This window comes from Stegostoma tigrinum, chromosome 5 (assembly GCF_030684315.1).
Source record: "Stegostoma tigrinum isolate sSteTig4 chromosome 5, sSteTig4.hap1, whole genome shotgun sequence".
In the NCBI taxonomy this organism is placed as follows: domain Eukaryota; kingdom Metazoa; phylum Chordata; class Chondrichthyes; order Orectolobiformes; family Stegostomatidae; genus Stegostoma; species Stegostoma tigrinum.
Window position 1 is genome coordinate 114057758 of NC_081358.1, and position 25458 is coordinate 114083215.

The window sequence follows — 25458 nt, forward strand, 5'->3', positions numbered from 1 at the left end:
ATCACCATGGTCACTCGCAAAGAGACTGCTGGGCAACAGGGGCAAGTGACTCCAGTCCACAACTCATGCACATGTGGGTGGCATCCTAACAATGAGCTTCATGTTACTGTTCCAAATGAGATTGAGTAGATCATGCTCACACTGGAACATTGCTTCTGCCAGAACTACCTAGAGAAGTAGTAGCACAGAGGTTCAGTGGTTAGCACTGCTGCCACATAGCACCAGGGGCCCAGGTTTGATTCCACCCTGAGGTGACTGTCTGTGTGCAGTTTGCACATTCTCCCTGTGTCTGCGTGGGTTTTCTCTGGGTGCTCCGGTTTCCTCCCACAGTCCAAAGATGTGCAGGCTAGGTGGATTGGCCATGTTAAATTGCCCACAGTGTCCAGGGATGCGTAGATTAGGTGGGTTGTAGTGTGATAGATCTGGTTGGGGTGCCCTGAGGGTTGGTGTGGACTCGTTGGGCTGAAGGATCTGTTTCCACACTGTAGGGATCCTACGGAAGAAGTAAAGACTCATGGTGGTGCTGGATAATCTCAGCATCATGAGAACCATCTCTTGCAGTCAAAGTAAGCATAGGAAATACATTTCCTGATGTCCACAGCCCAGACAGTCCCTTCTTGCCTGAGCTGTCTAAGAAAAACAAACTTGAATATGATACCATGATCCATTGGCCAAGTCTCTTTCACCAATTCACCGAATCCCAATCGCAATTGGAAAGACTTGGTATGACTTTCGGCTCTTAGTGTTGGCACAGGAGACACGTGGGGGTCACTTTTCTGACCCTGCAATATGGGAAAGAATCCTTGCAGTCAGGAGAATACACCAGATTTTCAGTAAGTGCTGTGCTGATTATCCACCTGTACTTTTTGCTCAGATTCCCAGAGTGCGTTCCAGAGTACAAGCCTCCTTGCTGCAAGGTCGCAAAACATTGGAAGAAGTAATCTCCTCGCCCACATCATAGTTTAAGACAGTACAAGCTTTATTATAGATTACAGGTCACATGAATTGAATAACTTAATAGCGGGGAGAAATTCAGTGCTGGGGCTAGCCCCATTATGATGAAGAGGGCTTGGTTTGGCGACGATGGCTGGGGTCATTAGGAGTCTGTTTTTAAGATGGGACCCTTCTCATCCAGTTCATCCAGTCTCATGCACTGTCCATGGATTACTTGCTTGCTTTTTCATTCATCCCCCAGTATTTTTAGCTGTCCGCCTGCAAGCATCTGGCTGGAAATTTGAGAGCGATGTGGTGTCTTTGATTACCAACAGTGGCTCTTTTCTGTACTTGGGCCATCAGGAGTTCGAATGATCTCAACAGGAGGCAGTTCACAGGAGTACTTGGCTCAGACTGTAATGCCTCGTGGTATCTGCCAGTTTCAATGAACTTCAAATGCTCACTGTGTCAGTGGATCTTCGAAAGCAATGAAAGTGCGCAGTAGAACTAACCACTGTGGAGATTAGTACTGCAGGAGTGCAGAGATTGTGAGCCTAAAGTTAGTTTGCAAACTGCCCCCCCAACCACCCCCCACCCCCATATCAAACCCTGTGATTTTATAATGTCTTTCTCATGTTCTTCACTGACGGTTGACAAACTTTTTCTGAGGTTTTAGTACTGCAGCTCTTCACTGCCTCACACTCTGATGTGTCATTAGATGGAATGCTTCTTTGTAAACAGTTTCCTGATTAACACAGGCATTTATTTTTAATGTATCCCTTTCTGCATACCAATTCATAAAGCATGTGTTTCATTTAAATGTATCTGTGTACAGTGTAAAATTCCATTCTATGTAATGTGTATCTCCAATAAAATACTAGTTACTGTAAATTCCATTCTCTGTAAAGCACATCTATCTGTAACATGCCCTCCTCAGTAATTTGCAAACCCCATTAAATACCCATCTCTGCACTATTTGAGGTCTATAAAATCTATTAGCACATCATTCAACAAATCTCTATAAAGTTTTCATTTGTAAGATGCCAAATAAAAGCTCTTTTAGTGCTGCTTTGTGTTCCAAAGCATGATGTAAATCACATTCTTCATGGTTCTGCCACTCAGAGAGAACTTGCTTTCAGACTGCATTGTGAAAGAATCTAGTGTATCAGAGCAGATCAGGAATGTACATTAGATTTTCAGTAAGCGCAATGCTGATTTTCCACCTGTACTATTTGCTCAGATTCCCAGTGTGCGTTCCAGAATACAAATTTTCTTGCTGCAAGGTCACAAAATGTAGGAAAAGTTACTCTGCTGTCCCAGATCATAGTTTAAGACAGTGTGAGCTTTGTTACAGATCACACTGTTTCATGCAAAATGATTTGCAAAATGAGATCAGGGCAGCTCAAAAATAGTATTATATAGTAACAATGATGTGCTGCACTGGCTTGGCACATTAGTGTTAATCTGACTTATATATGATGCGGACTGGAGTGGACAAGTTCAGAAATCACACAACACCAGGTTGTAGTCTGACAGGTTTGTTTAAAATCACGAGCTTTTGGAACGCTGCCTCTTTGTCAGGTGAAGTGAAGAGATAGTAGTGATATAATCCTGATAGGCATTAAAGCCCATCTCTTTTTAATTTGGTTTTCTTCAGGTATAACAAATAATTGTAATACTTTATGCAAGTAATGTCATATTCCAAACTTAAAGAAAAGTAATTTGCTCATCTTCTGTTCTTATCACTTGCCACCACCAAGAAACTCTTAGAATGCATTATCAGTGCTGAGGAATCCTCTGAGCTTCAGTTATCTAAGCAACACAATCCTGTTTCTGTGTTTGATTTATCAGCAATAGACAGGAACACACAAAGGCTGAAACTGGCTGTAGGCTTTACCACAGATCAAGGTCTGCCACAGCATGAAGGAGGATGAAACACAGAGCTGCTGTGTGAGGTTTGAGATTAAAGACTCCTCCTCCCTGCTCACATGAGACAAAATAGAATTCCAAGGACTGCAATGAAAGCAGCACAAGACTGAGAGTGCGTGCGTGTGTGTGTATGTGCATGTGTGTGTATGTGCATGTGTGCATTCATGTGTGTGTGTGCGTGTCTGTGTATGTACATATGTGTGTACGCATGTGTATGCATACGTATGTGTGTGTGCGTGCATGTATGTGTGTGTATGCTTGTGTGTGTTAACGTGCATGTGTGTGTGCATGTGTGTGTATGTGTATGCATGCGTGTGTGTGTGTGCGTGCATATGTGTATGTGCGTGTGTTGTGTGTGTGCCATGCACTGTCACCCACATCCAGGAAAAATCACACAGTCACCACACATTTCAGAATGCCTAGTTCAGAATTGCTTATCATTCAATGGTGTGCCCTTGACATTTTCCAAGTGAAATTATTGACTTCACCTGGGAGGATGAAGGGCTGCTTGAATCAGTTGGGATGGAATTTGTTTAATATATGGCTAGGATCCTAAGAAATAATTAAAAACATGGTCATAATATTCACTTTCCAGCATTAACCCCTGCTGCACAAAGCAGTGAGTTTAACCTGGGTTTTGCTGAACCTCTACATCAGCAAAGCCCTTCATTATGTTGACATCCTTGAGATCTCTTTCCAATTTTTTAAAAAATTAATTCAAAGTCTACATGTGGACACCAGATTTGGAGTGAAAAGGAGGTAAAAAGTACTTCATTTATATAAGATAACAAAGTGTGGAGCTGAATGAACACAGCAGGCCAAGCAGCATCTTAAGAGCACGAAAGCTGACATTTCATGCAACTTCATTCATATAGCACCTTCTGCAACCACCAGATGTCTCAAAGTGGATTGAGTACATTCTTTTGAAGTGTAGTCACAAGGAAATGGAGCAACTAATGTGCACGGTACAATGAGATAATGACTGATAGTCTGTTTTATAACGATGTTGTCTGAGGGATAAATATTGGCCTGGACACAAGTGATAACTCCCCTGCTTTTCTTTGAAGTAATGCTGTAGGATCTTTTATGTCCACCTGACAAAACCTTAATTCACTTTATCATTTAAAAAGCAGCAGTGCAGCACTCCCTCTGTTTTGCTTGGAATGTCGGATTAGATTGTTTCAAGCTCAAGCTCTGGACTGCAATCCGAACCCAATAGCAACAGTGCTCCAACTGAGCTGCAGCAGACACAGAGAGAAAGGAGGATTGGAGGAAGCTAAAGATATATTATGTCTTGACAACTTGTTACAGTTTAATTCCTAACGAGTATGGGGCTCTGATTTCTGCACTGGCAGACTGTGAAAGGAATCCTGAGCACTCTCCACATGTCAAGTTCATGATTTCAAACTGAGTTCCAGAGAGATGCTGACTGTAAACCACAGGTCATTGCCTAGCAACAGAAAGAAAACTAAAGTCAACACTGGGTGTTCTGGCGTATCTTCTTCTTGTCCGTTGAGAAAGTTGACTGACCATCTCCCCAGCATAATGTACTGATAGTGACAACTTAAGAAGGCAACAGCAACAGTTGAACATCTGTGATCAGGACAGCCTCTCTCTACTCCTGCTCCAGAGCCTTATAACTGTTTTGGTTTTCCGGCATGGAGTTCTGAATGAAACAAAACTCGTGAACGCTGTGAGTTTTGTTGTATCAGTTAAACAGATCAGTCTCTTAGAGAAAGGCAACTTGATACATGAGTACCATATTTACAAAAGATTAAGGTTCCCTTCAAAAGTTAGTGCAGCGTTAAATATTGAGTTCTCTAAACTAGCCCGTTATGTTTGATAGAAAGTCTGTGGAGACCTGGAGAAACAATGTAAGTGGAGAACTGTTGTGGCAGCTAATGCTTCTGTGGAATGTGACATCATGAAAACATAACTCTTGAGAAGCTCAATATTCTCTGTATTGCCATGGGGTTGGAAACCTGAATATATTGTAATAGCAATGTACCTTTAGGAAGTCCAAGTGTGAATAATACTCTGTGAGTGACCAGAATAATCGAAGGCTTGTTAATAATGTAAAATTAAAGCGGGTTATAAAATACAATGCACAACACTTTACATGTTGTAGTTGGCTAAAGCCGACGTAGACCCGCTCCCCTGTTAGAGAGGTGAACTTAACCTGAGGGTCATCGTGACTGAGGTGAAGAGCAAGATTAACAAGGTGGGGCCTTCAGGGTAACCCCAGCCATTTTGGGATCTGACCCCACAGTGTTGGTGTTATTCTGCTTGCAAACCAGCCATTCCAGCCAAATGTGCTGACCGACCTGTATTGCACTGCATTGAACTGGACAGAAAGACAAGCCTAAGATAATAAAGTGTGAAGCTGGATGAACACAGCAGGCCAAGCAGCATCTCAGGAGCACAAAAGCTGACGTTTCGGGCCTAGACCCATCATCAGAGAGGGGGATGGGGGTGAGGGTCCTGGAATAAATAGGGAGAGAGGGAGAGGTGGACCGAAGGTGGAGAGAAAAGAAGATAGGTGGAGAGGAGAGTATAGGTGGGGAGGTAGGGAGGGGATAGGTCAGTCCAGGGAAGACGGACAGGTCAAGAGGGTGGGATGAGGTTAGTAGGTAGGAAATGGAGGGGCGGCTTGAGGTGGGAGGAAGGGATGGGTGAGAGGAAGAACAGGTTAGGGAGGCAGAGACAGGCTGGGCTGGTTTTGGGATGCAGTGGGGGGAGGGGATGAGCTGGGCTGGTTGTGTGATGCAGTGGGGGGAGGGGGTGAACTGGGCTGGTTTAGGGATGCAGTGGGGGGAAGGGGAGATTTTGAAGCTGGTGAAGTCCACATTGATACCATTGGGCTGCAGGGTTCCCAAGCGGAATATGGGTTGCTGTTCCTGCAACCTTCGGGTGGCATCATTGTGGCACTGCAGGAGGCCCATGATGGACATGTCATCTAAAGAATGGGAGAGGGAGTTGAAATTGTTCGCGACTAGGAGGTGCAGTTGTTTATTGCGAACCGAGTGGAGGTGTTCTGCAAAGCGGTCCACAAGCCTCCGCTTGGTTTCCCCAATGTAGAGGAAGCCACACCGGGTACAATGGATACTTTATACCACATTGGCAGATGTGCAGGTGAACCTCTGCTTAATATGGAAAGTCATCTTGGGGCCTGGGATAGGGGTGTGGGAGGAGGTGTGGGGGCAAGTGTAGCACTTCCTGCGGTTGCAGGGGAAGGTGCCGGGTGTGGTGGGGTTGGAGGGCAGTGTGGAGCAAACAAGGGAGTCACGGAGAGAGTGGTCTCTCTGGAATGCAGACAAGGGTGGGGATGGAAAAATGTCTTGGGTGGTGGGGTCGGATTGTAGATGGCGGAAGTGTCGGAGGATGATGCGTCGTATCCGGAGGTTGGTGGGGTGATGTGTGAAAACGAGGGGGATCCTCTTTGGGCGGTTGTGGCGGGGCCGGGGTGTGAGGGATGTGTTGCGGGAAATGCGGGAGATGCGGTCAAGGGCGTTCTCTACCACTGTGGGGGGAAAGTTGCGGTCCTTGAAGAACTTGGACATCTGGGATGTGCGTGTGTGGAATGCCTCATCGTGGGAGCAGATGTGGCGGAGGCGGATGATTTGGGAATAGGGGATGGAATTTTTGCAGGAGGGTGGGTGGGAGGAGGTGTATTCTAGGTAGCTGTGGGAGTCGGTTTGCTTGAAATGGACATCAGTTTCTCGCTGGTTGCCTGAGATGGAGACTGAGAGGTCCAGGAAGGTGAGGGATGTGTTGGAGATGGCCCAGGTGAACTTGAGGCTGGGGTGGAAGGTGTTGGTGAAGTGGCTGAACTGTTCGAGCTCCTCTGGGGAGCAAGAGGCGGCGCCGATACAGTCATCAATGTAACGGAGGAAGAGGTGGGGTTTGGGGCCTGTGTAGGTGCGGAAGCGGGACTGTTCCATGTAAACTACAAAGAGGCAGGCATAGCTGGGGCCCCTGCGGGTGCCCATGGCCACCTCTTTTGTCTGTAGGAAGTGGGAGGAATTAAAGAGAAGTTGTTGAGGGTGAGGACGAGTTCGGCTAGGCAGATGAGGGTGTCGGTGGAGGGGGACTGGTCGGGCCTGCAGGACAGGAAGAAGCGGAGGGCCTTGAGTCCATCTGCATGCGGAATACAGGTGTATAGGGACTGGACATCCATGGTGAAAATGAGGTGTTGGGGGCTGGGGAATTGGAAGTCCTGGAGGAGGTGGTGGGCGTGGGTGGTGTCACGGACGTAGGTAGGGAGTTCCTGGACCAAAGGGGAGAAAACGGATTCCAGATAGGTGGAGATGAGTTTGGTGGGGCAGGAACAGGCTGAGGCAATGGGTCAACCAGGGCAGGCAGGTTTGTGGATTTTGGGAAGGAGATAGAAACGGGCCCTGCGGGGTTGTGGAATAATATGGTTGGAGGCTGTGGGTGGGAGGTCTCCTGAGGTGATGAGGTCATGAATGGTGTTGGAGATGAAGGTTTGGTGCTCGGGAGTGGGGTCATGATCAAGGGGGCGGTAGGAGGAGGTGTCAGAGAGTTGGCGTTTGGCCTCGGTGATGTAGAAGTCGGTGCGCCATACTACCACTGCGCCACCCTTGTCTGCGGGTTTGATGGTGAGGTTGGGGTTGGAGCGGAGGGAGTGGAGGGCTGCCCGTTCTGCAGGGGAGAGGTTGGAGTGGGTGAGGGGTGGAGAGGTTGAGGCGGTTAATGTCTCGACGGCAGTTGGAGATGAAGAGGTCGAGGGAGGGTAGGAGGCCTGGGGTTGGTGTCCAGGAGGAGGACTTGTGTTGGAAGCGGGTGAAGGGGTCAGTGGAGGGAGGGTTAGGCTCCCGGTTGAAGGAGTAAGCTTGGAGGCGAAGGCGGTGAAAAAACTGCTCTATGTCCACACGTGACTGGTATTCGTTGATGTGTGGTTGTAGGGGGAAAAGACTAGCCTCGCTTCTTATCTGATCTGCTTACCTGACCAATACTCAGCATGTTCCACACACGCACAGAATGCTGCATCCCCATTGTTACCAACATAAAGCTCGATCCTCTCCCTCCCCTCGAGGGTCCAGACTGCTACTTCCTCTTCCCACTCACTATGGAAAGAATGGGTGGCACGATGGCTCATGGTTAACACTGGACCCTCACAGTGCTGGGGAACCAGGTTTGATTCTAGTCGGGTGACTGCCTGAGTGGAGTTTGCACATTCTCCCCGTGTCTGCATGGGTTTCCTCTGGGTGTTCCGGTTTCCTCCCACAGTCCAAAGAAGTGCAGGTTAGGTGGATTGGTCATGGGAAATTGCCTGTTGTGTCCAGGGATGTGTAGGTTAGGTGGGCTGGACAAAAGGAAATGTTTAGTTACAGTGTAAGGGAAAGGATGCTCTTTGGAGGGATGCTGTGGACTTGCTGGGCTGAATGGCCTATTTCCACAGTGTGGGGGTTCTATGATTAATACAGGGCACCCGCCTATGCTGCTGGCCAGCGCTGGGTTCCTCTTCACAGACTCCCAGAGAATCAGGGTGCAGGCCTTGGCCTTTTCCACGATTCTGTTCTCTCCTGATCCACCCAGCGAGGATGATCGCACAGTTGTGTGGTAAGACCTGTCACAGGTGGGCCCTGGGGTGCACCAGGACACTCAACACTCCCGCCATTTTGGCAGGGGCGGCGTGGCCCCTTTACCCAGCTCTTGTGGAGTATGTCCCTGGATCTGGATCGGTTGCCCGTGGAGTTCTTGGGCGAATTCTAACTGACCATGGGTCTTGCAGGAAAGTTTAGCAGCCAGAAAGCTGTCTCTTTCTTGATGCAGAGCCATCGAGATCCTGCTGCCCATGAAAGGAAGCCTCATTTATTAAAGGATTTATGGCCGGGGTCTTTCCCCATCACCAATTATACTGTATTCCCAGGCTGTTGTTGTCTTACCTTGAATCCGTCTGGGACCATATGATCCACCCTGATCCATGCTACACGGCTGGAGGTTCCATGACAATATCCATCTGCTCCAGGATCTGATCTGCTTTTCCCAGAGGACTGGACTGTCGAGCACCTTCCTGTCCTGTGATCAGGAGAAGGCATTTCACATGGTGGATTATGCGGATCTGCTCGGACTGTTCATCCCCAGAAACGACTTGTGTATGCTGCCACAGAGTGCCTGATTGTGGGGAATGGGTCCCTGACCGCACTGTTTTGCTTCAGGAGAAGAGCAGGCCCAGGGCTGTCTGCCTGGTTCTGTTCCCTATGCGTGGAGTCTTACAGAAGAGGCTGTCGGTGTTGGCTGTGCTCGTGCCAGGGCCGGATGTGGTTCTATCTGCGTACGCCGACCTGGCTGACCTGGGAAAGGGCATACAAGTGCCAGGCAATGTAGTCAGCAGCATCTTATGCCAGCATCAACTGGGTCGGAAGTACCGTTCTCCTGGCCCATCCGTGGCGGGTAGATTCTTAGCCTGAGGAGTTATGGTATTTCACCACCCACCTCTTCTGCATAACCAAAGTCTATCATTTTAAGAAGTGGTCCAATGCCAGATTTTTGTTTCACTATGCATCTAAAACTTAGATTGGCAGATATAAAAATAGAGCACTTTTTTGCCATCTGGAACATAATCATGCAGACAGCAGTCTCACCACATCCTCAGCCTTCCAACAAAGTGCAACAACCTAACACCTTCGTATCTTCGGTGCTTTACCAAGACATGCTAACAAAGCTCTCAACACTTCAGAGGTTCGCAAAATTTTCCAGGGCGGCATGGTGGCTCAGTGCTTAGCGCTGCTGCCTCACAGCGCCAGGGACCCAGGTTTGAATCCAGCCTCACTGTCTGTGTGGGGTTTGCACATTCTCTCTGTGTCTGCATGGGTTTCCTCCAGGTGCTCCAGTTTCCTCCCACAGTCCAAAGATGTGCAGGTTAGGTGGATTGGCCACGCTAAATTTTCCATAGTGTTCAGGGAGATGTAGATTAGGTGGGTCATAGGGGGATGGGTCTGGGTGGGACGCTCTGAGGTTCAGTGTAGATGTTTTGGGACGATGGGCCAGTTTCCACACTGTAGGCATTCTATTCTTCTGGATGGGCCCCGACTTTAGCCCGATGAGGAATCCTGGCCAGGGTTGTGAATGAATTGGAAGGTATCAGAGGCGAAAGGCTCGGCCCCTGGGCAGGAGTGCTCTGAGTGCTGTCCTACAGGAGCTGAGTGCTGGTCAGAAACCAAATGGTGGTGTCCATGTTGTGGAAAGTGTGGCTGTCCTTTTGATCCCTCCCTTGGCTTTGTTACGATGATCCAGAAGATGTTGGTTGTTGTCTGCTCATATAAAAGGAATCAGCTTCAGTCTCTGCTGTAAGAAGGGGGCAGTCAGTCACAGGGGTATCACTGCTTTCAGCTTCTGACTTCTGCCTTTGGACCCAGCAGGATCGAGCTGCCTCCCAGCTAGCGCACTCAGACGATGTGTTTATTCCACAGGGTGCCTGAGTCATGTAGCTCGGGCCTCCCTGAGGACACGGCCTGCCTTTGACTGGGACCCTGAACAACATTTGGAAGATGGTTCACTCACACCGGGTCTTCCCGTTGTCAGGACGACAGTCAAAGAGCTGCTGCTCGGGAAGCCACTTCTCCATCACAGCAGGTTCAAGCAGCCGGGCAGGGTCGGGGTGACCAGATGACCAGAGATGTGCTGGACAGTGAAGGCCTGAGCTGGACCTTGCTGCAGGAGATGGTGAATCTCACATTGATGGACATCCAGCCTGCAGCAGTGTTAGTGTTTGGGCCAGAGGTCTGGCTTAAATCCCCCAGCTTCAGTGGTATGCCATAACAGGTTATTTTGAAATATCTAAAGCCTTTATAAATCTCTGAAAGCCTTTTGCTTCCTAATTCACCAACTGGATATCAGTGTATGGAGCAGTCAAAGCAGAAAATTAGTTATCAGAAGCGTTAGGAAGACTATTGGATGATATGGACTTCAGCACAACTATCATTACAAAGTAAAGAATAGATGTAATTGTATAAAAGCTGAGATGACAGTGGTGACTACTGTTTAAATACACTTCCTGGCTGTCAAGAACTTTAGAATGCCCTGTAGTTATGAAATATCTGCAACTCTTCTTATAATAGGCTGTCACACCAATGTTTGCTGGTACAATTATCATCCAAGTTTAAGGATAACAGTCAGCAAAGGTACAATGTGTTCTTCTGACACTTGCCTACCGTTTTAATTGAGGTGTTAAGTTGTTTATCTTGAAGCTTTTAATAAGTGGGTGGTGACTGGGATTTTTTTCACCCTGCATTGTGAACATTTATGCTATCTCTTATCTTCCTTCATGATAGCTTATTGGCTTTTGTATCTTACAGAGCTCTTTGAAGAGAAGAGGAAGCCGAGAGTTTTACAAAGATAAGAAGAGTGCCACTCAGGTAAACTATCAGCTCTTGGGGCTATCTCCCACTCCACCATATCGAGCTCCCTACAGACAACAAGTTTGACTCATTTCTGGCTTTTTACGGACCAGGTATCTTCAGCCTGAATTGACAATGTGACCATTTAATAAAGCAACCCCTACCTTTTTATTCAAATGATCAACACCATTAACTGATTATAAAAAAAAACACTCCAATCAATTCACTTTGTGATGTTAACCTTTCATTGTGAATTTATCCGTAACCTCCTTATCTACCTTCTATGTGAATGGTGGGCTAATTGACAGAAGTCCAAGGGGGTGGTAGGTACAGGAAATCACCTTGATTCATTGAAATCTTGTGTTCATTTCAGGTTCCCAGACCTTATTACAAAGGGCGGAGACACTGCTCTCATGGTCCAGCACTAAGCAGAGAATGTGGATGATGAGCAGTGTCTTTTTTCAGGTTCTTAAGTCACTAGATGACTGCAACTCCCCAAATTTCTGCGCGTTGCTGGTCAGCTCGGCTTCTTCCCACCTGCTTGTCTGAATCGTCACTATTGGCTGATCTGCTGGGTCACTGCTCTCCCCTCAGCTCTGCCCCCCAGGAGCAGCTGCCCAATCTCCCTCAGAGCACAGAGAACTCACTCACAAACCTTTCCCCTACATCCAGTAAAATTCCTGGTTGCAGGTTCAAGCCCCAGCAGGAGGCATGCAACTGTCGATCACACGTCAGTGGCTGATTGCAGTGGAGCGGCCCAATTTTAAATCAGTCGCTTGCCTCATTCATTTTCTTTTAAGATTTTTGTCGAATGCTGACACCCCTGGAGCTTTTACGATGGACAGGAATTGGAGCACATGATCAACGAAAACAGATCATTGTGTTTCCATGGTGAAGACCAAGTATTTACCAGGATGGTGACATAAGAATTGAATTCTTGGGAATCTATTGATTAATAACCAAATGTAGACGTTTAAATTTTATGTACAAGTTGAAAAGGTGGTTGTTGTTTTGTTACAAAATCAAAGGCTGGAGAAACTCAGCAGATTTAGCAGCACCTATGGAGAGAGAAAGCAGAGTTAATGTTTTGGGTCCAGTGACCCTGTTGGACCTGAAACATTAACTCTGCTTTCTGCCTCCACAGACACTGCCAGGCTTGATGAATTTCTCCAACAATTTGTGTTTCTGTTTCAGATTTCCAGCATCCAGTTTTTTTTTGCTGTTGATTTACTGTTCACTTAACTATTTGAAGCCGAGCCTTACTGTCCAGGAATGTCTCAGGTTTAATCCTCAATTTGCACCGAATTTGATCTCTGACCTGTGTCCACAAGGATACTGTCCTCCATTAGGAAGAAGGTTTTTCTTCTGATTGCCATTTCCACAAACAGTGCACGGACAGGAAGAAAATGTGTGGACATTGTGTTTGGTGAAGGCAGAAGCAGGTTGCGTACTCACGCTTACCGTACAAGCTTTGGGAGGATTAACCGCTCCAAACAATCGGGTGTCATATAATGGTATCCCAACAAGGATTCAACATCTTCAGGGTGAACATTGCCAGGGAAAAGGAAGTCATATGTGTAACTGGGTTTGAAGCTGTCTTATGGGAGGAGTAGTAGCAAGCAGACTAAGTCTTTAGCCATGCATGTCTCTTGGTAGTTTATCTTCCAGCCTTTTACACAAACATGCACCACTGACTATATTTCAAATGTACTTTAATGGTTGGAAATCACTTTGGTGCATCATGAAAGACTCTGTACAAATTCAAACCTGTGTAGTTATAATTAGAGATCCCAGCTAAGTGTGAGCTTTGTGTTTTTTTTGTTACAGTTTCCTTCTGTGTTAGGAAGAGCAGATGTAATTTGTGACAGGAACAATGTGAATTGAGTAATGATGGTTACTTCTAAAACCCCAGGGTCTCCCACCCCATACTTGCTACCCACCTAGTAACTGCTGCCCGAACCCAGCCTCCTTACACACAATAACCAGGCCAGGGGTTCAAACCTGTCTTGGCTCATATAGGAACAACATGAGAACTTCCTGGCCCCATTCAGGCCACACACACACATTCTGGGATTGTCATATTCAACATTACAAATGTATACAGGATATTAATCAGTGTTGTGATTACAGGTAATGCATGGAGATGAGTTTTTATCTGCTCCCCCTGACTGGGGAGAAGTTGGGGGAACATTGAGAAATATCAGACACTGACTGTCAGTGAGAATTCCCTGGAACAGACAGTAACATGTAACAGCAACCTGCTTGAAATCTTTATCCTTGCAATTATTGTCACCAAGTCAATTGGAAATCTAGACCAGTCCCTGATGTATATTCAGTTTAATGTTTTGTTATAGTTTTATTCATTTTTTTTAAGACACCATGACTAAGATTAATCAGATCAGTAATTGGGGAAGTACTTGTTTCTGGCCTCGTCCCAGTCTTGAAATGAAACAACACGGTTTAGCAATCTCAGTTTGTCTGAGGAAGGGTCACTGGACTTGAAATGTTAACACTGACTTCTTTTCATAGATGCTGCCAGAGCTGCTGAGCTTTTCCACCAACTTCTGTTTTTGTTTCTAATTTATACAACATCCACAATCCTTTCAGTCTCCATTTGCCTGCGATGATGTGATAGCACCTAAATCTGGTGAGCATTTGAACACCTTAAGAAGAAAAGACGCTGTGCTAATGGGTGGTAGTAGGGCAGTACAAATTCTTATACGATTTTAACCATTATGGCCTTTCAATTTCACTGGGAACATCCCCATCCCCTACTCTCTATGTCAACATCTGCTGCTCCCAGATGGACGATCAAACGCTGTTTGATTTTCCTCTTTCAAGGTAATGTAGCAATTTATTTCATGTACTTTCCAATGCGATCGAAAACTAAAGCATGGGATCCATGTAACACAGCAAGGCTGCTGTATCATTAATGAGACACTTTACAGATATTAAATGGTACTGCTCACAAACAACCTGAGCAGGGTGTAATGTTTTCCATTGTTCCATAATTCCTGAGTGGTGTTCTCTAATCCAACTTAATAATGTTCACAGGTGTAGCTTGCTAACATTTCGCCAAACAGTACAGTATATCTCAATTCCCTTTGGTGACTGCTCCCAAACAGAACACTTGCGCAGTCATTAAAACATCAAATGAGACTATTCGTCCCATCAAGTCCATGCCAGTTCTCTGAAGAGCAAACCTGTCAGTCCCATGGTCACGTGAATAACATGATCAGCTGATACCTTAATTCATTAAAAAGCAAAATACCAGATGTGGGAAATCAGAAGTAAAAGGAGAGGTTTCTCTAACAGACCTAGCAGCACCTGTGGAGAGAGAATTGGAGTTAATGTTTTGAATCCAACAAGACTCTTCTTCGGAGTTCAAAAGGGCTGGAAAATTACCACCTTTAGAACTCCGCTGATCTTTCACTCTGGACACCCTCACCATCTGTTCCCTCCCTCCCCACCCGTCACTTTGTCAACAGCGTAAAAACCATTTTCCAACCCCTGCTTTTCACCTCCAAATAGACATGTCTGAGTTTCTCTAGTGTTTTCACTCTTTATCCTTAATTCGCCTGTCAGTTTGAATTCATAATTAAATGGCTTTAGTGTGGTAACGTTCACATTTATTTTGACGGAAGAGTTTTACTCTTCCACTAATTTGGCGTGAGGCTTCTCTTGACAGGAATGGGAACTGCTGCTCACTAGCCACCAGACCATCCCTCAGTCAGCAGCTGTATAATGAGTGTCCCAGTAGAGACCTTACATCCAGGCTTCAGTTCTCCCTGATAAACTGTCAAATGTAGAGCCACCTCATTAGCTCACAGGCTTTTGCTGGCGTCATGTCCTCAGAAAGAGCTATGATCGATTGATTTGTGAACCACTTCCACTCACTGGGGAGTAACAAATCCCTCCAGCATGTCAAATTAACATTAACTCCAGCTTCAATCGACAAGCTGGGGAGTGAGAGGAGGAGGAGGGGGAGTAAGGTGCAGCAGCTTTGTTGCACCCACTGGTTATCCAGCAAGCACTGACAAATGGGACCAGGTCAGATTGAAATGTCTGGGTCAGTGTGGACAAGATGGGCTGAAGGGCCTGGTCTGTGCTGTAGGACTCTGTTAATGACCCGTTCGTCTTTCTACATTCAGGAAGATAGCGCTGACCTCAGGTGCCAGCTCCAGTTTGCGAAGGAGGAAGGCTCTTTGATGCGCAAGAAGATGGCAAAACTGGGAAGGGAGAAGGATGAATTGGAGCATGAACTGCAGAAGTATAAGTCCCTATACGGGGATGTGGACAGCCCACTCCCTACTGGTGAGGCCGGAGGACCTCCCAGCACCAGAGAGGCCGAGCTCAAACTGCGCCTGAAGCTGGTGGAGGAAGAGGCCAACATCCTGGGCAGGAAGATTGTGGAGCTGGAAGTGGAGAACAGAGGCCTCAAAGCCGAGATGGACGACATGAAGTGCCAGCACGAAAGGGAGTGCCCAGGCCGGGAACACATCCCGAGCATTCCCACTTCGCCGCACGGCGACTCGCTGGAGTCAGCAGCCGAGCTCCGGAGGCACCTGCAGTTTGTGGAGGAGGAGGCGGAGCTCCTGCGCCGTTCCATCAGCGAAATCGAAGACCACAACCGGCAGCTTACCCATGAGATCAGCGTGCTGAGGCGCGGCCCCGGCCAGGAACCTGCTTGGCTGGAGGACAAACCGGGAGTCTCCCTTCAGGAGGAGCTGAAAGCGGCCCGGCTGCAGGTCAATGAGCTGAGCGGCAAGGTTATGAAGCTCCAGTATGAGAACCGGGTGCTCATCTCCAACGTGCAGCGCTACGACCTGGCGTCGCACCTTGGCCTCCGCACAGCCAGCCCCAGGGACAGCGATGCTGACAGTGATCCGGGCAAGAAGGAGAGTGACAGCGAGGAGAGCCGAGGCCCGCCCCAGCCCAAGAGGGAGGGCCCCATCGGTGGCGAGAGCGATTCAGAAGAGGTGTGCGAGAAAACGGCAGGCAAGCCACCAGAGGTGGTTGACATCTGCACCTTGGAGCTGCTGAGGAAGAGGGAAGACACAGAGTCGCTCATCAGCATCAAAAGGGAGGCCGAGCGTCTGGGCAGGACGGTCGACCGCCTGATTACGGACACCGACAGCCTCATCTACGATGCCAAGCTGCTGGTGACGAGTGCTGCTTCAGACCAAGGCTTCAGCGAAGATGGGGAGAGAAGCAGCAGCAGCAGAAACCAGCCTGAGCTTCTGGACACCATCAACACCAGGATGAAGGCCTTCCGCTCCGAGTTACACACCTTCATGGAGAAAGTTGACCATCTCGGGGAAGGGCTGAGGGAACAAATGGATGACCTGTCGCCGCTGCCCCATCTGACAGAGTCTGGAAGCTTCCTGTCATCTGTGACTTCTATGTCTCGCGACTCTCCTGTTGGAACTCTGGGGAAGGAGCTCATCACTGACTTCCAGGTAAGCAAGCTGGGTCTGTCTGCTTTTAAATGCTCCACTACCGCTCTCGCTTCTGCTGTGGCCTTTAAACTCAATAACACTTTGCATCTTTATTAAGTATAAACCAAACTGCACAAAAGCACTCACTAAATACATTCTGTGCTCAGCTCATGGAGTTTGTTGTGAAGCTCGAGCAGAATTGAGAAAACTTGTAAGATTTACTCTGATGAAGGCCTTTACAGCTCATTGCAAAAACCCCTAGAGACCAGCTCAAATTGAATTAGGCTGTGTAAGGTTTAGCATTAATCAAATTCTACGTATCAAAGATATAAAGCCTCTGTGTACTTTCATCTTTACAGGAGATCAGACAGGGCAGAATGTCATTGAGACAACTCGTTCTCTGCTGTTTCCGAACCAACATGGGTTAGGAGCAGTGGCAAATTCAGTAATTAAAACATCACATTTCTCACACCGTCTCCAGGAGGTAGCAGACGGAGAGCTTGGCAGAAAGGGAAGGGTACAGCTGTTTGCGCACTGAGTCATAGCATCACTATGAGTGCTGGTGCTGAGCTGTGGGCTTACGATATCGGTGAGCGATGAGCAGTGTTTTACACAGCTTGCTTTCTGAAGCAGAATGGGATTGGTATGTACCTTCGGCCAGTTAGGATTCAGCTGACTGGATGCTTCCAAAATATATGGCCCAGAAATAAAAATCCAGCTCTTTCTCCACTGGACACAGAAGAAGAATTAACGATGTGGGTTATACAAGTTTTTATTGGCTTCACCTCAGATTTATTGCCATGATTAATCTCTTTTCTACTCTCCTTTCACTGGACCCTTTGTTGCTGTAGCGCCTCGGGCCCTGTTTGATTTCAAACTTTGCAAAATGCGGCAACTTTGTTTACACTGTTAAAATGTGTTCACTGAAGCGAGGATTTGGGTATTATGGAATGAGGTGGTTAAACCTGAACAAATACTTCCCGGTAATTCAATTACATACAATCTTAAAATACTTACCCAAGCAAACCAGAATCTTTCCACTGAGTTAGTTCATCATGGCAGCGAGAACTGGTGGGAACAGGCATTACACACTGAAGAAGGAGGCCCAGTGTAGATATATTTTGCATGACTACCATGGAGTAGTGGAGTGTTGCCCCATGAGTTGTTCATTCCTTTGTTACGCTGCAGTTCGATCAACCCATCACAATGGTGTGTTAAATGAAGTTAATAAAACTCCCATCACTACACAGTTTTTCATTCACCTAGGCTATTGATCGAAAGTGACCAAGGTGGATAATTATGTATCGGATACGCATCAATCAAAATTTAATGGCCTGCTTCTGATTCTATGTCCATCTACCAATGCAGTTACAAGCCACAATTTCATTGAACCTGATAGCAGAGTAAAATGCGTACCAAATCTTAACACATATTCTTAATTAATTTGTAAATAGTAATGAGTTTTATCAGATTTTTTAGACAGGTTGCCTGGGAAATCTGTAAATGTTGCTGAGCTGTGAAACTCCACCATTCTAACAACCAAACCTCACCAATTACTATTTTGGTTGTGCTTGGCTTTTGTGGCCTGAGTGAGGTAGAAACTGGTGGCACGATCGGTAGGTGAAATCCAGACCAACAAATTGCGAACGCAAATCCCACTTCTCATCCGCTACAGGCCGACCACGTCACTAATGGCTGGCACGTGTTGTGTGACAGTTTGGAGTTTATTTTCAGTATTTCCCGAGAACAGTCAGTCTGTTGCCAATCTACATCGAATATCAGCCAAGAAGAAGTGATAATTTAGAGTGTTTTTGGTTTTTAGGGGCTGATGATATCCAACGGAATACCAACACAATGTGAACCGTTGACTTCAGTGCGAAAATGGAAGTTAAAACATCAACACCAAGCATTGCATGTTGAAAGGCCAGTGTGATTAAATAAGGAGTAGTTTATAAAAGTCACTGGACTTCCTAAAAGTTTATTGATAGTGCTAAATGTTCAATAGATTTGTCCAGAAGTGTAGTAGGATGATACTTCATTAAAAATGTTCTGTGGAGGTACCGGTGCTGGACTGGTATAGACAAAGTCAGGAGTCACACAACATCAAGTTATAGTCCAACAGGTTTATTTGAAATCACAAGCTTTCAAAGCACTGCTCCTTCATCAGGTAAAGTCGACTTCGATAACTTGTGTTTTCAAACAAATCTGTCGGACTATAATGTGGTTTAGAGATAACAGGGTGTAGATCTGGATGAACACAGCAGGCCAGGCAGCATCAGAGGAGCAGGAAGGCTGACATTTCGGGCCTAGACACTTCTTCAGAAATAGGGGAGGGGAAGGGGATTCTGAAATAAATAGCGAGAGAGGGGGAGACAGATAAAAGATGGATAGAGTAGAAGATAGGTGGAGAGGAGACAGACAGGTCAAAGAGGTGGGGTTGGAGCCAGTAAAGGTGTGTGTAGGTGGGGAGTTAGGGAGGGGACAGGTCAGTCCAGGGAGGATGTACAGGTCAAGGGGGTGGATGAGGTTAGTAGTTAGGAGATGGGGGTGGGGCTTGAGTTGGGAAGAGGGGATAAGTGGGAAGAAGGACAGGTTAGGGAGGTGGGGACAAGCTAGGCTGGTTTTGGGATGCGGTGGGGGAAGGAGAGATTTTGAAGTTTTGTGAGGTCCACATTGATACCATTGGGCTGCAGGGTTCCCAAGCGGAATATGAGTTGCTGTTCCTGCAACCTTCGGGTGGCATCATTGTGGCGCTGCAGGAGGCCCAGGATGGACATGTCGTCTAAGGAATGGGAGGGGGAGTTGAAACTGTTTGCGACTGGGAGGTGCAGTTGTTTGGTGCAAACCGAGTGTAAGTGTGCGACTGGGAGGTGCAGTTGTTTGGTGCAAACCGAGTGTAAGTGTGCGACTGGGAGGTGCAGTTGTGGTATAATGTGGTGTTGTGTGACCTCTTACTTTCTCATTAAAAATAAATAGTTAACTCTTGCCTTAAAGTAGTGACCAAAGCAATATAATTCCTCCAGTGTTACCACCAACAGTAGTGTGTAGACTGATCCATTCATTAAGGCATTTGTTCAAACCTCTGAGTTCCACAAGTCCTTTGGATCCAGTTCCATGAGCTGAATTACAGAATACCAGACAGAGTTCAAGATTTCCCATTCGCTTATTGATCCAAGGAAAGACACAAGGGGGACATGCCATGAAATCAGCCAATTCCCCCTTCCTGTGCAGAGGGCTGTCTTCAGACAGGCAGCACCATGAGTTAAAGCTGGTACTTGCCTCTAGCCAAGAAACCACCGCTCACTAACCCGCTCCGATATGGTGCTTTGTGCATGGCTCCTGCAGGGATAGGCAAATTCTTTCATGATCTGTAAGCTTACCGTTGGTTTGATTCATGCATCTTTCATTGCATGCGCCTCATAACCAGTGTTTGCATTCTTTTTTCCTCTCTTTCTCTTTTTTCTTTTCAGATGTTTCAGCCCATCATTTTGCTTATACTCATTTTGGTTCTGTTTTCATCACTCTCTTATGCCACTGTGTTTAAATTGGTTTTCCTTTTCACGCTTTTCTTTGTCTTGTAGTTTTTTAGTCGTCTACTATACCCATTTTTGTTTTTTTTTATTTCCTCCCTGTCCTTTGTTGTTTTTGTTAAATCGCCCATGCACTCAACAGTCCAAACTGAGGGACCAGTCCGAATGGCAGCTCGTCCCCAGTCAGAAAGAAGAGCAAGAGACCCTTCAGACCCGAGGCACGATGGATCAAATCCGCAAAGCTGATGGAGACTACAAAATGTACAGGACGGAAGACGAGAGCTGCTTCAGTACAGAGGTAATTACAGACATTCGTTTTTGGTAACACTTTGGGAAGCATTTTGAATCAGACATCAATTTCTATCGTGCGGAGCTGTGTTCCCAATTAGGAGGAAAGAGTTTAAATCTCTGTGTTTCTGTATTAGTCCCTATAGAGATGGATAAATTTTAAAAAGACATTTTGGGTTTCATACGATCTGCACAAAGTGTTCAAAAAATATTTTATGTGAGAAGACTTCTACTGCAACAAACCAAATGAAATCAACATCGACTAAACATCATTTAGTAGAAACCTAATAAATTAACGGAAAGTATTTACAAATAACTTCTTAACACAATCAAAAACCTCAAACAGCATTGTACATCTCATCCTGTGTGGACATGTACTCTTGACTGTCATTCTCCCAGGCCTTTTCCCCAATTTGCCAAGATTAATCCACCATTGTACTATACTACACTCAGGTCTATGAGCATAATCAATTTCCATTTTAAGGGTTCAGCCTGGTCTTCAACTTACCACTATCACAATTTGTTTTTCAAAATGGGGTGTGTTCTCACCAGCAGTCTGCTTGCTGGTTCTCCAAAAACTGTTCAATTCTTTTGCTTCGCAAAACAGCTCTTGTTGTGGGTGGCCATCTCTAAAACAATGTCTGAGTACCTCTGGAAATCTGCACATAGGAAGGCCAGCTGCCTTCCTTTTGTGTCCAATTGTTAAAGCTTACACTACGTTTCAGTGGGATTTGACCTGTTCCCTCGATCACATTGGCCTGTTGCAACGCTGATTTCAATCCAATTTCTGAAGAAGGGTCCCGACCCAAAACGTCAAACTTTCCTGCTCCTCTGATGTTGCTTGGCCTGCTGTGTTCATCCAGCTCTACACCTTGTTATCTCAGATTTCAATCCAGTGTCACTCCATTTTAGGCCATTCTCTTTCACTTCATATGTAAAATTACTGCTTAAAGCATAACCTTCTTTTAAAGTTAAGGGTCATGAAACCTGGCTGTAACTTTTGTTTTACTATTCATTTGTGGGATGTGGGTATCGCAGGCTAGGCCAGCATTTATTGCCTGCCCCTAGTTGCCCTCAAGAAGGTGGTGGTGAGCTGTCTTCTTGAACCACTGCAATCCACCTGCTGCGTTGGAATTGTCCGTGATGAATTGTTTTATATAGAGTCCCTACAATGTGGAAACAGGCCATTTGGCCCATCAAGTTCACCCTGACTCGCTGATGAGCATCCCAGCCAGACTCAACCCCCATACCCTTATCATTCCCATGGCTAATCCACCTAACCTACATATCCCTGGACAACATGGGCAATTTAGCATGGCCAATCCATCTAAGCAACACATCTTTGGACTGCAGGAGGAAACCCATGCAGACACAGGGAGAATGTGCAAACTCCACACGGACAGTCACCCGAGGCTGGAATTGAACCCAGGCCCTGTTGTTTTGAGACAGCAGTGCTAACCACTTAGCCACTATGTCAATCAATGTTTCATTACAGTAAGTTGGAGGATTATAGAGGAGCCAAAGAGGGAACACTTGTTGTGTCAGAAGAATCACAATGACTGTGTAGGGCTGTTGACCACAATTGAACCTGAATCCTCCGATTCTGGAACAGTGCCGGAGGAATAGAAAACTGTCGATGTAACACCTTTAGTCAAAAATGAAAGGAGATAAAAAGTAGGCCAGGTAACAGCATCGGCTATTGAAAAAATGTTAGAGCCTGTTATTACAGGATAAGAGCATTTCGAAAAACATAATATCGTAAAGCACTATCAGCATGACTTCATGAAGGCAAAATCACAGTTGGCAGAAATTAAAATTTTCTTGAGGATAGCTAAAGAAGAAGCAGCAGAATGTGTACATAAAAAGTGTTTTAAAATTATTCATTTATCACTTTACGCATTCTTAAAGAATGTCTCCTTTTACAACAGGATAATTAAGGTATCCATTATACAGGCCAATTAAATTACCAACTGCAGAAACTATAAGCACTTGAAACCTCTTTGTGTAGTGTAAAATAAATAAACATAATTAACAGAAGGATAAGAGATTCAGCTGTCAATCAAGTAATGTTTTCCCAGAATCTGAACTGTTCCAATATTCTAATGGAGATGTTCGTTGCTGGAGACGTTTGTTGCTGGATGGTCAGTAAGTGTTCTTGACTGAGAAGCTATACTGACCATCCAGCAACAAACACCTCTTCTTCACAGACTCTCTCTCCTGAGACGGGCAGGCACCCTGCCCCCTTCCCTTGGTTGTTTACTAATTGTGGTCCACAGCCCTACACAGTCATTGTGATTCTTCTGACACAACAAGTGTTCCCTCTTTGGCTCCTCTATAATCCTCCAACTTACTGTAATGAAACATTGATTGACATAGTGGCTGAGTGGCTCCGGCTACCTTCCTCAAGGTTGAAAATCTAGGCTTTTGGAAATGTAAATGAGTCTGAAGATTTATATATGTTCTCCAGAAGGAGCATCTTTGATGAGTTGAATAATTGGTATGTCAAATAAGGATGGGCTAATCAGGAAGCACAATCATCTCTCTCTCCCTTGTGAACGTTACTTGTTGTTTGTCAGGCTAAGCTAGCTGCTGTCAAGGTATTGCTGCATTTGGATATTGACTGCTACTGATGATGAGTCAGGAATGATGCTGAACATTGTACATTTATCAGTGAAACATCCAAACTTATGGTGCAGCAAAACTGGTGGATGAAGCAGCTGCAACTGTACAAAATGCTAGTGCGGCCTCACTTGGAATATTGCATGCAGTTCTGATCGCCCCATTACAGGAAGGATGTGGAAGCATTGGAAAAGTTGCAGAGGAGATTTACCAGGATGTTGCCTGGTCTGGAGAGCAGGCCGTATGAAGAAAGGCTGAGGGGCTTGGGTATGTTCTCGTTGGAGAGAAGGAGGCTAAGAGGATTAGATAGGGTGGACAGTGAGAGTCTTTTTCCGAGGATGATGACTTCAGCTTGTACAGGGGGGCATAGCTACAAATTGAGGGGTGATAGATTTAAGACAGATGTCAGAGGCAGGTTCTTTACTCAGAGTGATAAGGGCGTGGACGCCCTGCCTGCCAATGTAGTTAACTCAGCCACATTAGGGGCATTTAAACAGTCCTTGGACAAGCATATGGATAATGATGGGATAGTGTAGGGGGAGGGGCTTAGATTAGTTCACAGGTCGGCACAACAGCGAGGGCTGAAGGGCCTGTTCTGCGCTGTATTGTTCTATGTTCTATGTTCTATGTTCTAAGATGGTTGGGCCTCGGACATTACCCTGAGGAACTCCTGCAGAGATGTCTTGAGCTGAGATGACTGACCTCCAACTATACAACCATCTTCCTATTCTAACAAAGTTATGCAAAGCACTGTGGAGATCTGAAACGAACAAAAACAGACATTGCTGGAGAAGTGCAGCAGGTCTGGCAGCATCTATGGGGACAAAGCAGAGTTAACTTTTCAAGTCCGGTGACCCTCCTTCCTTTGAGCAGGGTGGCAGGTATGGCTTTAACCAGTGGAGAGCTTTCTGTCTCATTCCCATTGATTCTGAAAAATAGCCACTGGACCTGAAACTTTAAATCGGTTTCTCTGTCCACAGATGCTGCCAGACCTGCTGAGTTTCTCCTGCAATTTCTGCTTTATATGTCCCATTGTCTCTAGTTTTGCAAGGACTCCTTGACACTACACTCATCAAATGAGTTCTTGATGTCACAGGTAGACTGGATTAAGGTCAGGAGCTGAGCGGAACCCAAACTGGGCGTCACTGAGCAGATTATTGCTGATCAGATGCTGCTTGATAGCACTGTTACTGACACCTTCCAAAGCGTTACTGATGATTGAGCGGAGACTGATGGAATGTTAATTGGTCAGATTGAATCTGTCCTGCTTCTTGTACAGCATGTACCTGGCCAGTTTTCCACATTGACAGCTGGAAGTCAGCATTATAGTTGTTAGGGAACAGCTTGGCTAGTGGAACAGCAAGTTCTGGAGCACAGAATTGCCTGAGTGTTACCAGTGCCCATAGCGTTTGCAGCGTTAAGTGTCCCAATCATTTCTTGATATCGCGCAGAGTGAATCAATTTGACTAAAGGTTCGTATCTGTGATGTTGGGTCTTTTCCCCAGGGTGGGGGGAGTCCAAAACTAGAGGGCACCTAGTGAAAGATTTAAAAAGGATCGGAGGGGTAACTTTTTCACACAGAGGGTGATGTGTGTATGCAACGAGCTGCCAGAGGAAGTTACAACATTTAAAAAGCATCTGGATGGGGTGTATGAATAGGAAAGGTTGAAAAGGATATGGGCCAAATGCTGGCAAATGGGACTAGGTCAGATTGGGATGTCTGGTTGATACAGATGAGTTCGACCGAAGGGTCTGTTTCCATGCTGTGTGATTCTATGACACAAGAGGAGGCTGAGGTGGGTCATCCACTTGGCACTTCTGGCAAAAAATTGCTGTGAATGCTTCAGTCTTATCTTTTGCACTAAACTCGGACTGTGTGATGGTCATTCTTATTGATCCTGTCATGGACAAATGCATCTGCCGCTGACAGGTCGGTAAGGATGAGGTCAAGTATCTTTTTCCCTCTTGTTAGTTCCCTCACCACCTGTCACAGACCCAGTCGAGCAGCTAAAATCTTTAGGACCGGACCAGCTCGATATGTGGTACTGCTCCCGAGCCACTGTTGGTGCTGGACGTTGAAATCCCCCACCCAGAGTACATTTCTCCAAATGAAGTTCACGATGGAGAAGTATTAATTCATTAGCTAAGGCGGGGTTATATAGTAATCAGGTTTTCTTGTCCAGATTTGACCTGGTGCCATGAGGCTTCACCATAGATGGTGATGGTGGTGTCTGGGACATTATCTGTAAGGTATGATTTCATAGGCATGACTGTGTCAGGCTGTCGCTTGACTAGTCTATGAGACAGCCCTCCCAATTTTGGCGCTAACCCCCAGATGTTAGTGAGGAGAACAGCGCT

General features: G+C 46.1%; 1 protein-coding gene across 6 annotated transcripts in view; it reads left to right on the forward strand.

The window, feature by feature from the left end:
• Window positions 1-25458, forward strand: part of LOC125451557 (microtubule cross-linking factor 1) — a 196565-nt gene that overhangs the window by 85999 nt on the left and 85108 nt on the right. For all 6 annotated transcript variants that reach the window (XR_009445791.1, XM_048528771.2, XM_048528772.2 and 3 more), the window contains exons 4-6: window positions 11184-11243; window positions 15377-16684; window positions 20336-20491. Coding sequence is in view for 5 of the 6 variants with exons in the window: in XM_048528771.2 (XP_048384728.2) it covers window positions 11184-11243; window positions 15377-16684; window positions 20336-20491 (1524 nt within the window). In the remaining variant the exon portion in view is untranslated. The remainder of the gene's footprint in view (window positions 1-11183; window positions 11244-15376; window positions 16685-20335; window positions 20492-25458) is intronic.